This window comes from Cannabis sativa, chromosome X, assembly GCF_029168945.1.
Source record: "Cannabis sativa cultivar Pink pepper isolate KNU-18-1 chromosome X, ASM2916894v1, whole genome shotgun sequence".
NCBI classification, from domain to species: Eukaryota; Viridiplantae; Streptophyta; class Magnoliopsida; order Rosales; family Cannabaceae; genus Cannabis; species Cannabis sativa.
Window position 1 is genome coordinate 75834688 of NC_083610.1, and position 14135 is coordinate 75848822.

Genomic DNA, 14135 nt, shown 5'->3' on the forward strand with positions numbered 1-14135 from the left:
GTTAATTATACAATTTTTTTTTAAGATTCTTAAATTATGTGAGAATAGTGTCACAAGAGTGTTTTATTAATAAATTATTTAAATAAATAATCAGAATATGACTGAAGGGGTATACTTGCAATTATTTATAGTTTAAGATGAATTTTTATAACAAAAAAAATCAGAAAACAAGTACTATTACACTATTTGAGCTACTTTGTTATTTAATTGATTTTTTTTTTCATATCTATCGAGATCCAGAATGCCCATGTTCCATTTACCTACTTCTTTACCAGCTCAATTAGAAAAGTCTATTCCATTTCCAACTATTGAAAGACAAATAAAATGTTAAAAAAATGACAAGTCATCACGTGATCTCATACTTACCCCTCTGTCCCCACTTTCCCTTTCTTTTTATTTTTTTACAAATATTTTTCTTTTTTAAAAACTAGTATTTTTTTTTTTTGCTGAGATTTTAAAAACCAGTATTATTACTATTAGTGCAATTTTTACATATTTTAGTTTAAATAATAGTTATAAACATCAGTAATCGGTGGTAAATAAGATGCTAGAGACACATAAGTTGCCAAATAACACAAGATATTTTGTAAATTTTAATTAAACATGCAATGTAGAAGAGCATTGATAGAACATTTCTAATTGGATTGTCCATAGATTAGTATTTGTTATATATGCATTTTGATTAATATTTTAAACTAACTTGATGAACAATATTGTTAATAGTAGCCATGTGATATTATTTATTTATTTATTCTTTTAAAAAAAGTTATTTTATCACCAATCAATTTTTGAGAGTATACGTAATTTATAAAATTTAATTAAAAAATTGTATGTGAAATAATAGTGAAAATTTTGGGAAGGATAAGGTGTTAAATCTTACCTGAGAGAGAAAATAATAAAAAATTATTTTAAGATAATGTGTATATTTGATAACTATAAATAAATGTTGCCCTATTAGAAATATTTATGGGTAATACAATTTTATAAATAGTTAGCGAATTCTCAATAATCTTTATTAAAATAAAATAAGTGATACTTAATTTTTAAATGAAGTAAAATTTAATATTTAATTATATTAATAATAATATTACACTTCATGATAATATTAAAAATTAGGTACCCTCATATATAAAAAGAGCATTGCTAAAATTTATATTTTTAGCACCTTCTATATTTAGCTTTCCACAATTACTAATATTTTCTAAAATTTATATTTTTAAATTATATAAAATTCAATATTTAATTATTAATAATAATAATAATAATAATAATAATAATAATATGACATCGGAGAGCGTACTTGTTAGTACAGCTGCCTAAACTCATCACTACAACTTACCAGCGTAACTCAAGCCAATCAGGTCTCGCACGTGTTCCAAGTTCTCGCACGTGCTCTCCGCCCTAGCTTACCCGCCAAAACCGGTTCGGTATAAATATGGGTTCACATCCACCACCTTAGCCATTAACCAGTTGATGTTGGTTACTTCTGAGAGTACGATTACGACGATGAGCGACATGGAGGAACCCATTAACGTTGAGAAGCTTCGAGCCGAGTTTCTTAAAGTTCTTCGCAGCAGACGATCTACCGAGGGTAAGTAGCTTCAATGGCCTGTAGATTCGATTTTATAATGTTCTGGTCAAATTTTTGTTTGGTTTACTAGTAAGTAAAGTGAGAGAGAGAGAGAGTGTGTGTGTGTGTGTGGGATTTTGATTTAATATATAGTCCATCGGATATTGGAGATGAATTCCCCATAGTTTGTCACTGATTGAACTCATTTTTGAAAAATTATTTTGTGACGAGTAGATTTTTATATATGGATGTAACAATAGTTGGGGAAATTTTGAGATGTGTGATTTAAATTCGTTTGTAGAGGTGAACTTAGTCCATTTAGCATAGGATTTTTTATTTATTTTTTATTGTGAATAATTTGAAACTTGGGATTTATTTTACTTTCTCAGTTCCGCTATCTGTAGAGGCTGCAAAACCAGTGACAAATCCTTTGATTCAGGAGGCTTCTCCACCTCGATTCAGTGAGGTTAGGCTTCTATCTTCAGTGTTTTACATGTCTAAGCCATACCCACAATCGTTGACATTTTATTTTCTCCATTTATTAGTATTGAATATAACTACGTTCCTGTCTTTTCTTGGGTCTTAAACTAGGCAATGGCATCTTGCCCAAAGGCAGAAATTGAGAATTTGAAAGACTTATTGCAAGAGGAGAACCTGTACTTGACTACTGAGGTAATTTGCATTAAGTTCAATAGTTTTGAACTTATCAAGTCTTGTTATTTCAATTTGCCAATGTTATTTCGGTGTTACTTAAGACGATTTGGTAAACTTGGGGGAAAATACAATCTGGTTTAAATTCTATGCAAGCTAGATGTAAAAGGTAGTACTTGTTTTTAAGCCTAATTAAGGTAAAAGATTATGCTACAATGGCCAAATTATTAGGCAGGAGAGCAAGGACGGTTGCCAGTCTTGATTATAAGCTTGAAGGACGACACGAAAGATAAAAAAAGGCCTGCTATTGTTTTTCTACATAGCACAAACAAGTGTAAAGAGTGGTTGAGACCCTTGCTAGAGGTGGGTACCTTTTTCGTTGACGAACTTCTCTTATCTTATATGAATTACAGAAAAAAGATTTATTAAAAGCTTAGTTGATACGTTCTTAATTATTAGTTTTTCTTATTCCTAGAAGCTTGTAAGATGTTTTGGTCCCTATACTTTTGTCATAGAATTCTGTATAATCATATATTGTACTCTTTTATACATATCAGAAGAATTCAATGAAACTGAGTTTTTCACATCTATATGTATTCCATAGTTGATCTACTAATAGGATTCTTATAGTTCTGTGATTTTTTTTGTAGGCATATGCTTCGAGGGGATTCATAACCATTGCCATTGATTCCCGCTATCATGGTGAACGTGCCAGCAGCCTTACCACCTACAAAGAGGTTTGTACTAATGCTCATCTATTCTTCGTGTCCAATTTTAAGGGGAAAATTGATGGCCACAGATTCAGATTCATCCAAAACTTTTTCACATTTGTTGTCCTGAGAATTTGAAGTTATATAGAGTGTTGGATTAATTAGTATTCGTACTATCCAGATCAGTAGTAGTTTATGTATATATATCACTCTTATAATGATGTGTTTATTATCCTCTAAGAAGTATGATCATCACACTGATCTGTTTATTTTGTCAACTGTAGGCTCTTATATCATCATGGAAAAAAGGTGATACCATGCCATTCATATTTGATACAGTCTGGGACTTGATAAAACTGGCAGATCATTTAACGGAAAGAAAGGAAATAGACCCTACTAGGATAGGAATCACTGGGGAATCACTTGGAGGTTTGCTGCGATGCTTATCATATATTATTGACAGCACACACACACAAATACATACATATGTGTGTGTGTCACATATTGAAGTCACCTTTCTTATATTTTGACAAAAATATACAATGACAATGCAGGTATGCATGCGTGGTTTGGTGCTTTTGCTGACAAGCGCTACTCTGTTGTTGCCCCAGTAATTGGGGTTCAGGTATAATGCGGCGTGCCTTTACTAATTTATTTCAACTTTATTTTTCAATATAATAACTGAAATTTAATTCATTACGACTGTAGGCTTTTCAATGGGCCATAGAGAATGACATGTGGCAAGCTCGAGTTGACAGCATAAAACCTGTTTTTGAGGGTAAGATAAAGTAACATATGGTATGTTTTATTTCTTTTTTCTTATTTTAATATATTTGTTTGTTTGAAAAATATAGTGATTAGGACTACCTAATGGCTAATAAGTTATTCGCCTTTAAATAAATCTAAAATATTTTAGGAGCTCATTGAGTGCTTATAATGATAGGATACATAGATCATTTTGTTCTACATTGGCAAAATGATTGATTAAATTGATTTTTTCAGTGAAGTGGCAGCAAATATTCTCTCATATTTTTCAATATATTTGTCAAAATTTTAAAATTAGAAAATTTAATCCAGTTTTTTTATAAAATGAAAAATATTATAAGTTACTTTTTTTAACTGTAGTTTTTATTTTTATTTTAATATATATGTATATCTACGTAAAGAAATGCACAAAATAAATGATGTGACATACTTTTTAGATAAACTACGTTATTGAATTAAGAGTAATTTACGGCATAGATGCTTAAGTTTAATTTCCAGTTACAAATAAAACTTAAATTTAATTTTTGGCGGTAATAATACCTGACTTAAGTCATTATCACGTGTTTTTTTTTATTGGTATATTTAAAGTACTTTTTTTTTTAAAAAAAAATAAAGATTTAATGACTTGGACCAATTAGAAATTACCACGTGACAATTTACTTAATATTACCTATAAAAGTTTCAGAATTATAATTTAGTTATTATTACTGTAAAAAATTAAACTTAAGTATTTACTTGCAACTGCGAGTTCAATTTAAGTATTTATGTCTTAATTATAATTTTTAAGCGAGATGGCAACATATATTCTCTCAATTTTCTATATATTTTTTAAAAAAATTAAAACTAAAAAAATAAAAATAAAAACAACCCTTTTAAGTTTTTTAACAAATAAAAAAAATATTTTATTAGATTATTGTCATTTTAATTTTCAAAAAATACCTAAAAATTCTTACTATATAAAAATATTTAAAATTAAGATTCTTCAAATATATTTTTTATATCATCTATTTAAAAAATATGCTAAAAGTTTTTGAATGTGTGCATATAAATTATTATATAGTGTAATAATATTAGGTTTATTTGTCTTTCTACTAATCACAAAGTGTATATGATTTTTTGAAAAAAATTTAATTAACCAATAAAATTAAATGTTATAATTTTTCTATGGACTTATACGACCTTGTGTCTTGACGAATTACGAGTTTGGATCCTACGTTTTAAAAGAATCCATTTTGGACCATGTGTTTGTAAAAAAATTATAATTAGGAGACTACGTTATAATTAGTTCTAAATAGAGTTATACTGTTATAGATCTTATACTTTAGTACAATTACGCTAAATTTTTAGAAATTTTATTTCGGACCTCACCTTTTTTTTTTTTAATTAGAACTAAAATGAATTCTTAGTCAAAAATACCTTTGAATATAAACAAACTACTTTGAATTTATAAATGATTGAACGAATTAAAAAAATGATAATTTAATACTTAAGATTTTAATAAAAAATTATGTTTGAAATATATTTTGTTACAAAGTAGAATTTCTAAAAATGTAGTTATTATACCAAAATATAGTGTAAAATAGCATAACTCTTACTATCACTAAGGGTATTTTGGTTAAATTTATTTATAATTTGACCTTAGGGTCGTAATTGTAATTTTTTACAAGATTAATTTTTTTTTAAAATGTTAGGTCTAAAGTGGTAATTTGTCAAAATACAAGGTTCAAAATGATATATATACATTTATTTTTTTCCATTTGTAAAGTAAATGTCATTTTAGACCATGTGTTCGTAACAGTTGATCCTATTTTGTCAAATGACTATTTAGAATTTATGTTATGCAAAATAAAAGATAATAATCTCTAGAGCCTCATATTTGTCAACCTTTTTAGGGTCAAAATTAGATTAGAAATTGAGCAACAATAGTTAGAGTTAGGGATGAGGAAATTTTCAGATTAAGGTTAAAAACAATTCATCAAAATTGAACTAAGATATCGAATTGTACTTATTCAAAAAAAAAAAAAAAAGATATCGAATTGTCAATTAATGAAATAAAGAGGTAAATGATAACTTTGGCAAAATACAAAGTTTAAAATTGTATTTACTCTGTTACAAAATTGTTTTTGCTCTATTACACAATTGCAAAAAACACAGCTATATTTTCTAGTTTGTATCAAATCAAAGTTTGGTTTCATGCTTGACAATCTTGATTCTAAATGCATCTCTTTGACTTGTTTGCGTCTAGTTTTCGTGGTTAGTTATAAATCAAATTACTTAGGATATTCCTAGTGACATTGTATTTTTTTTTATTCGTTATTTTGAGAAAATTACAACTAATATGCAAAATCAAATCAACTATAATTAAATCACAAAATGATTAGCAATGAAAAGATTAATAAAATGATGAACCAAGAATCAGAGATAGAACATGGTAGAGCAGAGTAATTAAAACTAGAAACAAATAAAGCACGAAAACAATAAAATCAACACCAAGATATTTATTGGTTTAAGTCCTATAAATCGATGTGATTTATGGCTCTACTCTAGTTTTGGAACACCACCGTCTTTATTGATTAAGAAAGAACACAAGTACAATACAGTCGAGAGGATTCTTTGTTTGGATTCTCTTGAAGTGTTTATCTCTCACACTCTTAACCAAGAATCTTCTTCATTTATAGAAAATTCTTCATACAAATCCTAAAACCCAATCTCTCTCTCTCTCTCTCTCTCTCTCTCTCTCTCTCTCTCTCTCTCTCTCTCTCTCTCTCTCTCTCTCTCTCTCTCTCTCTCTCTCTCTCTCAAAGTCACCTCTCCAAAGAAAAAAAAAAATTACCTTGCAAAAGTTGAGTATGGTGGTATTTATAGATCAAGGATATAGATCCTTAAGTCGGTGGCTGCAGTAACTAAGTTCTTAAGTCAGTTACAACTTAACAAACTCCTTGTAACAGTATCTTTACGTCAGCTCAAGATTAAGCTCTTCCAGATGAAAGGCACGCTCCCTGGACAAAGGACCGAAGTGTACGCTAGTGGAACTTCCCGGATAAGAATAAAGACATAGAGTCAAAATTTTCTTCCAGGAGGAAACAGATAGTCATCCGGAACACCTTTCCGAAGACAAACTAGCTTCCTTGGAGACTCCTCCCGGATAGACATGTTAGACTTCTGGGAGTGCCTTTTCGGATGACATCTAACTTTTCATAAGACGAACATCTTTTAGAGATCTTTTCATTTGGAAGAATTATATTACAATCACTAAAACATAAACTGCATATAAATTACGTTGGAGCTATTATGATTTCTTTCTAAGAGGTATTTCTTTTTTGTTACCAGAAGCACGTATTGATTTAGGAAAGACTGTAATTGACAAAGAATTAGTGAAGAAGGTGAGTTACATCATATTCCATCAATTGTCTGTAAATTATTTTAGTATTATGCACATTATGCAGCATTCTTCATGCCAAACCAAGCTCAATATCTCATCTTTGTTTTTTACTTGAGCAGGTCTGGGATAGGATTGCTCCTGGTCTAGCTGCTGAGTTTGATTCTCCGTACACAGTTCCTGCTATTGCACCACGTCCTCTGCTGATTGTAAATGGTAAAAATCATACAATAACACATATCCATTTTTTTTTGTTTCTGCCATTTACTATTTGGGATATCCATGGCTATTAGGACAAAAGTGTACAGTTTCTTTCTTATTTGTTTAACAGGGAACGGCAGGTCTTTTTTAAAAAAATTATTATATTACAAGTCGTGTTAACCATATTAAAAGTTTTTATGTGTGCCAATTCTATTGAGTGGACACAATTTGTGCCCATAATGCGATTTTGTTCCTACTCATTTAGAATATAATGATGATTTAGTCTCATTTATGAGCATTGTTAATGTATCTCGATAAAAGCATCCTCCCGAGTCACGCGGCACAGCGGGATTGGTTGAGAAGGAAGCAAAACTGCTGCTCATAAATTACATCCTGATAGAAGCACCCTCCCGTTACACGTGAGGTTGCTTCCTCGGGATACATAAGCATTGCTCTATGTTTTCGTTAAGTTGTTATTATAGGCCGACAAAGTTAAGTCACATCACTATGCCTTTATTCTTGATTACAGGAGCAGAAGATCCCCGATGTCCCTATTCTGGTTTAAGTATTCCCTGTTCAAGAGCGCAAAAAGCATATGAAGAAGCACTCTGTGCAGATGATTTTAAGGTATGGAATTGGATTAGGGAGTATGGAACTTAATTTACGTGCTTAATTAACATTTTCAATTTCCTGCAAAACCCAAAAAGGAGATACCTCAACTCAGACCTATAATAAATAGTACCTTAGTTAACATGATCAGATGAATATCATTTAGTCCTTATAATTCTCTCTCAAATTATCACTGTAAATCATTGTTATAGCATTATTAACTATTGCCAAGCTCTGGTATTGGAAGTTTCTCATTAAGTATTCTTCATTTATTTAATATCCAGTTCATCGCTGAACCTGGAATCGGCCACCAAATGACACCGCAGATGGTAAAGGATGCTAGTGACTGGTTTGATAAATATCTCAAGCCTTGACCCTCTTGAAGCTTTATACATTGTTCCATTTTAATTCGTTTGCATCTGAACTTTATTTTCGCATTTTGTTTATGAATTTTGTTGTATCCAATAACCTCTGCTTCAGGCGGTTCAAGTGTTGATGTTTATGTAGTGTTGCGTTGAAAGAGGTTCAGTTATATTCCAATAAACATTGTTCTTGTTATATTATTTATAAATAATATAATGGCATTTTGTTTTATATATCTCATAAATAAAATAATGTTAAATGCATAATGCCAAATAAATTAAGGTGTGACAAATTCAATTTTGCCAAAATGTAATATATGTAGGGAAGTTAACTCTCAAATATGTACTGTGTAGTATGTAATGAAGAGTTTCATAATATTAATTTGAATTTCATATGTTAGATTCGGTATGATATATAGTTGTTGCCTTGTTGGACACATTAACTCAAAGTTTTTGGAAGTTACAAATTCATGTGTGAATTGATTTGGGGTGTTTTTGGAAATATGGTAACAAGTTGAGATTTTGTAACTCTAGTCGGAGCTGTGACTACCATTGTCAAAGGCCTTGACCGGGAGGTTGGCTGAAATAAAAAACTCAGCTCAAACCTAGCAGCTTCCAATGACGTTTTTGCACCCCAAATAGTTCTCACTTCTCCAATTGAACTCTATTCACACCAATTTATCATGGGATTTTTACATATATTGTCATTTTTTTTTTACTTTTTAAACATTTTTACGGTTGTGTAGTTTTGGTTTTTATTTTTACCATATTTTTAAATCAATATATGGTTATTATTTAAATTTTTACACTTTAAACGGTTTGCTTATGTCATATGTAACTGCTTACACGTATTCTTCTATTGTCTCCAATCAATCACGATTCTCTGTTAGTTATTCACTTTATAATCCACTATTTGTATCACCTTCTCTTTTTTTTCCTTTTTTTATTTTAATTTTTTTCCCCTTCATCCTTCTCATCATCGTCTTCTTCTTTGTTTTTCTTTTTCTTGTTTTTTTGCATGTTTCTTCTTTGTTTTTGAGTAATGACTATATCCTATATGTATTGGGAATAAGTTGGAAGGGCGCGACCCTAACGTAATTGCAAAAATCCTTAAAGTATTGATTAAGGGGAAGGATGGCCCCCACTTTAATATGCTCAATGCTCCATGCAACTATCCTCAAAGAATCGCTTGTGTTGTAGCCTTCCTCATTTGGTAAGCGAGAAGCAGGGAAACATCTCCATTCACCATGCTCCACTGAGTAAACTCGGCATCCATCCCCAATTTTGATACCATAAGACCTTAGAAATAGTCCCACATACAGGGTGATTGTTGTGGTATTTTTGCACACCCAAGTGTACGTATCGTAACAAGTAGTAAACTCACCAAGAGTGGGGTCGATCCCACGAGGATTGTAATTAAGTACTTTAAAATTAAATCTTTACTTCTATTTAGCTATATAAAAATTAAGAGGAAATTAAAACTAGAATAAATAAAAACAGTGAAAGGAGAAGCAATTCAACTAATAAAGGAAATTAACAGTGAATAAAAGTTAGGGCTTTCGATGTCAATTGTATCTATTGATTATGGCCTAATGTGATTATCTTCCTATTACCAATTTCTATGCAATAGCAGGTTTACTAAGGTAATTTATAGTCTTCTCAAATATATAAACCTCAATTACATGCAAACTTTCTACTCTCGTGATAAATTATACATGTAACAGGCATTAAACACAGAAATCCTATAAGCTATCTAAACTATACAGGTACTCTCGTCCTATATCGAAATCCAGTTCTATTTCAGTATAGCATAATTGACACTCACTTCTCAGTTCTCGCATCAAAATCATAGACAGTTAATTGGTGATCAGGTAATTAAAAGTAATTAAGTACGAATGAAATAGAATACATACAAACTGAGAGAAAATAAGATCATATTAAAACTATAAAACCATGTCAACAATATCCATCTAAACCTTAATTAAGTGTTTATCTACTCATGTTTATGGAAGCAAAATCACACATATTAACTTAAGAAAAGAGAAGAGAATAGAGAAGAAAAGAATGCTGAAAACCCTCTGAAGAATGCCTCCAGTATTGCAGTTGATCTCTGAAATTCGTACTCCGTATTCTGCTGTTTATTTCCTTCTGAATTGCCCCTTGAAAACTATTGAAGTCCACTTATTTGATAGCCACAAAAATGATAAAAAATAAAAAATAAAAAAAAAAACGCTGAAAAACCTATTCTGCTTAGGATTAGAAAACCTATTCTGCTTAGGATTAGAAGGGGCAGTGAGTTTTCTACTGCGTCCAATGATAGTATTTTGGTCATAACTCTATCGATATTACTCAAAATTGGACGATTCAAGATGTTCCGGAAGGATAAAAAAGAGATATAGAACTTTTATGTTTTGACATCCTCCAAAATATTATCAAATCCTAGTTAAATTTAGGCTTGAAGTTTCAGCTTTATTTTTTTGCACAATTTTCTCTTTTTCATAATTCATCTTTTTGTGAGATCTTTTTATCTTTTTTCCATCTTATTCCTTTGATATTTTCTAATCTTCTTCTATTTTAAAATCTAAAAAATAAAAGATAAAAAGCATAAAATTTCTCCAAACAAGAGTAGAACTAAATTAAAAACACACTAAAAATTAACTTAAAAATAATACTAAAAACAACCTAACAAATTCCCACAAGCTATCCCTGTGATTTTATCATGACTAGGAAAGACACAATCGATCTAAAAAAAAATACCTAAATCACTTTCCTAGTCATGCATAATTTATTATTTCACCTCAAATAGCAAGCAAGCAAGTTCTAGAATTTTTTTCAAACAACTTTTCACATTTCACAATTAGCATACATAACCTAATTCAATTACTAGAAAATTACCTAATATGATTCTATGTTCTTTTAAAGCACAAAATTGAAATTAGTCAAGAGTATAACATCACCAAGCACACGAATTTTTTCGAAAAAAATAAATGAAGTTTTTAAATCATGCTATCTACCTACTTTTAAATTAACTCATATTAAGCAAATTGACTCAAAACAATAAAAACTAAAATTAAAAACTAAAAAAAACATGTTAAAGCTAGCAAAATAAAAAGTTAAGTTTACCCCCAAACTAAAGTGACACACTGTCCCCAATGTGACATTAAAGAAAAAGGAAAGGAAACTTACCTGAGCGCCACATCAACAAGCGATTGACCCCCATAATAAGCATCATGCAAGACAACTTAAAAATTATTGTTATACTTGCCTTCAAGCTTGGCAAGCGACGAGTTTGGACCAAAGTCAGCACCAACAACATAAGACTTTAGATGATGAGCTTGGAGAGAAGCCTTTCGTAGCTCGTAGAGAATATAATACAGTGTTGATGAAATATATGGATCCATTGGCGGTTTATTAGTCAATATCATTAATGAAGTCGAATCAATGATGCCATGTGCTTCCTCATCCTCCAATCTCACAGTATCTACACTTTCATCTAACAACCCTTCTTTTTGTTGCTCACTCTCCACTTGGCTATCCATACCCTCGCTTGTGATTTCATATTCGATGAGAACCTGATCATGGATGAATTCATTCTCTTCCATGATTTCATTCACTACACGACATTCATTATCTATGAAGTCAGAATCTTATGTAGTCAAATTTTGAGTTAATACCACTTCAAAAGGATCTCGATCTTCAATTGTAGGCTCATTATCTTCCTTGTATTCAACTAATGACCCTTCTTCATTATACCAATAACTCTCATAACTTTCATTATTGGAGTTTGTTAGGTCCTTTTTTGGCAATTTAGTTGTCAAAATATTTTTTAATTAATGTGCATTTTATTGAGCATTCAATTTGTTTTTATCAACTCTAGACCCTTCTTCCAGGGGGAGTTGTGGTTGGTTAGTACCTGTGAACTATTTGGTTTAAAAGTTAGCATGTTTCTTTAGTTATTGTTGGTTTTCGATTGTGTTACTCAGGGGGAGTAGTTATTTGTTATGGCTAACTTTAACTTGCAGGTACTTTGTGTTAAAAATTATTTTGTTCATCTAAAGTGCCAAAGGGGGAGATTGTAAAGTCCTTTTTTGGCAAGTTAGTTGACAAAATAATTTTTCCATTTATGGTAAGATTGGTGTGCATTCATATTCGATTTTTTACCTTATAAATTCGGATTGTAGTTGCCCTTTTCCTTGTTTGGAAAGTTGCACTTTCAGCTGAACTTTCCTTTGTTGAAAACTTCTCAAAAGAGAAGGAATTCTCTTTTGGAAAGTTGTCTTTTTTAGGGAAACTTTGATTATTGCCTTTTCCTTATTAATTTCGATTGTATCTTGATACAATTAGAATATCTAATCTGTTTTTGGCAGGAATCAAGCATTGATAGAGGATCGGACCCGATTTTAGTAAGTTTCCGTTTCGGTCGGTCGTATCCGTCAGCATCCGAATCTGATGTAGCAGATCGTGTTTGTTTTTGGAAAGTTTTTGTACAGCTGCTAATTCGAACTTGTGGTTGCCTCTTTGGTTTCTATGATCTATAAATAGAGCCTAGAGAGCAACCATTCGAATTACCTCTTCCATTATTCATTTTCTACATTTATCTTTTGAGAGAAGAGAGTCTTTCTTTGTTTTGTGAGAGCCTAGTTGTTCATCTAGGTTCTAGTTGTTCTATTTCTGTTCTTACTCTATCCTAGAGGTTGTGAAGAACTACTTGACTGAACAAGAGATTGGTCTTCGGGAGAAGACTTGATAAGGCCTTACTTCGGGAGGAAGTAAGCAATTGGTCTTCGGGAGAAGACTTGATAAAGCCTTACTTCGGGAGGAAGTAAGCACTTGGTCTTCAGGAGAAGACTTGTTGAAGCCTTACTTCGGGAGGAAGTAAGCACTCACACTTCAAAGACGAAGGGAGTTCGGGCTTGAAGGTGTTTCAAGAAGTCAGATTCATAAAGTGGATTACAAAGGATTGCGGCAATTCTTTAGAGGGAGTCTAAACTTGTTTAAGTCAATTGTCTTTGTAATTTTGATACTTTATTAATTGATTTCATTCTCTGGGCGTGGCCCCGTGGACTAGGAGTGTTCGGGAGAACACTGATACCACGTATAAATCTCTTGTGTCAAGTTATTTATTTTTCTGCAAATATTTTATATTCTCGCTGTTCGGTTTTGTATGCGAATTACTTTTCGCCGTGCAAACGCTTACAGTTTTTATATTTTCTTATATACAACTGACATTTGCAAAAACACGGTTTTTCAATTGGTATCAGAGCGGGACACTAAACTCTTAGTGTGGTCCTATAACATTTTTGTTAGAATGTCATTTTTTGCAGAAGGAAGTTCTATTTCTAGACCACCGTTGCTTAATGACTCTAACTATCCTTATTGGAAAGTTAGAATGAGGGCCTTCATCAAATCTCAAGATGAGAAGGCGTGGAGAATGGTTCTATCAGGTTGGTCTCCTCCAGTTGAGACAGATTCTTCAGGTAATACTACTATAAAATCTGAACTGGAATGGTCTATTGAAGATGATAAACTATCTGCCTACAATAGCAAAGCCTTGCATGCTATCTTTAATGGTGTAGGTGAGGGTTACATTAAACTTATATCATCTTGTGTTTCTGCTAAGGAAGCTTGGGAGATTCTTCAAACTCAGTTTGAAGGAACTTCTGATGTGAAAAGATCTAGATTTATCATGCTTCAAACTAAATTTGATGAGCTTAGAATGTCTGATAATGAAACTTTAACTGAATTTTATGAAAAATTGTCTGACATTGCTAATGAATATTTTGCTCTTGGAGAAAAGCTTGATGATTCTGTTCTTGTGAGAAAAATTGTTAGAGTACTTCCAGAAAGGTTTGATACGAAACTTTTGGCAATGGAGGAAGCTAAAGATT

The 14135-nt window shown here is 31.3% G+C and overlaps 1 protein-coding gene across 1 annotated transcript; it reads left to right on the plus strand.

The window, feature by feature from the left end:
• Window positions 1-1281: 1281 nt before the first annotated feature.
• Window positions 1282-8556, plus strand: LOC115697850 (uncharacterized). Its single transcript, XM_061106540.1, has 12 exons — window positions 1282-1591; window positions 1960-2036; window positions 2162-2242; window positions 2453-2584; window positions 2872-2958; window positions 3216-3360; window positions 3486-3556; window positions 3640-3709; window positions 7027-7079; window positions 7198-7291; window positions 7806-7903; window positions 8170-8556. The coding sequence occupies exons 1-12, from the start codon at window positions 1474-1476 to the stop codon at window positions 8257-8259; spliced, it is 1116 nt and encodes a 371-aa protein (XP_060962523.1). The 5' UTR covers window positions 1282-1473; the 3' UTR covers window positions 8260-8556.
• The last annotated feature ends 5579 nt before the right edge of the window (window positions 8557-14135 follow it).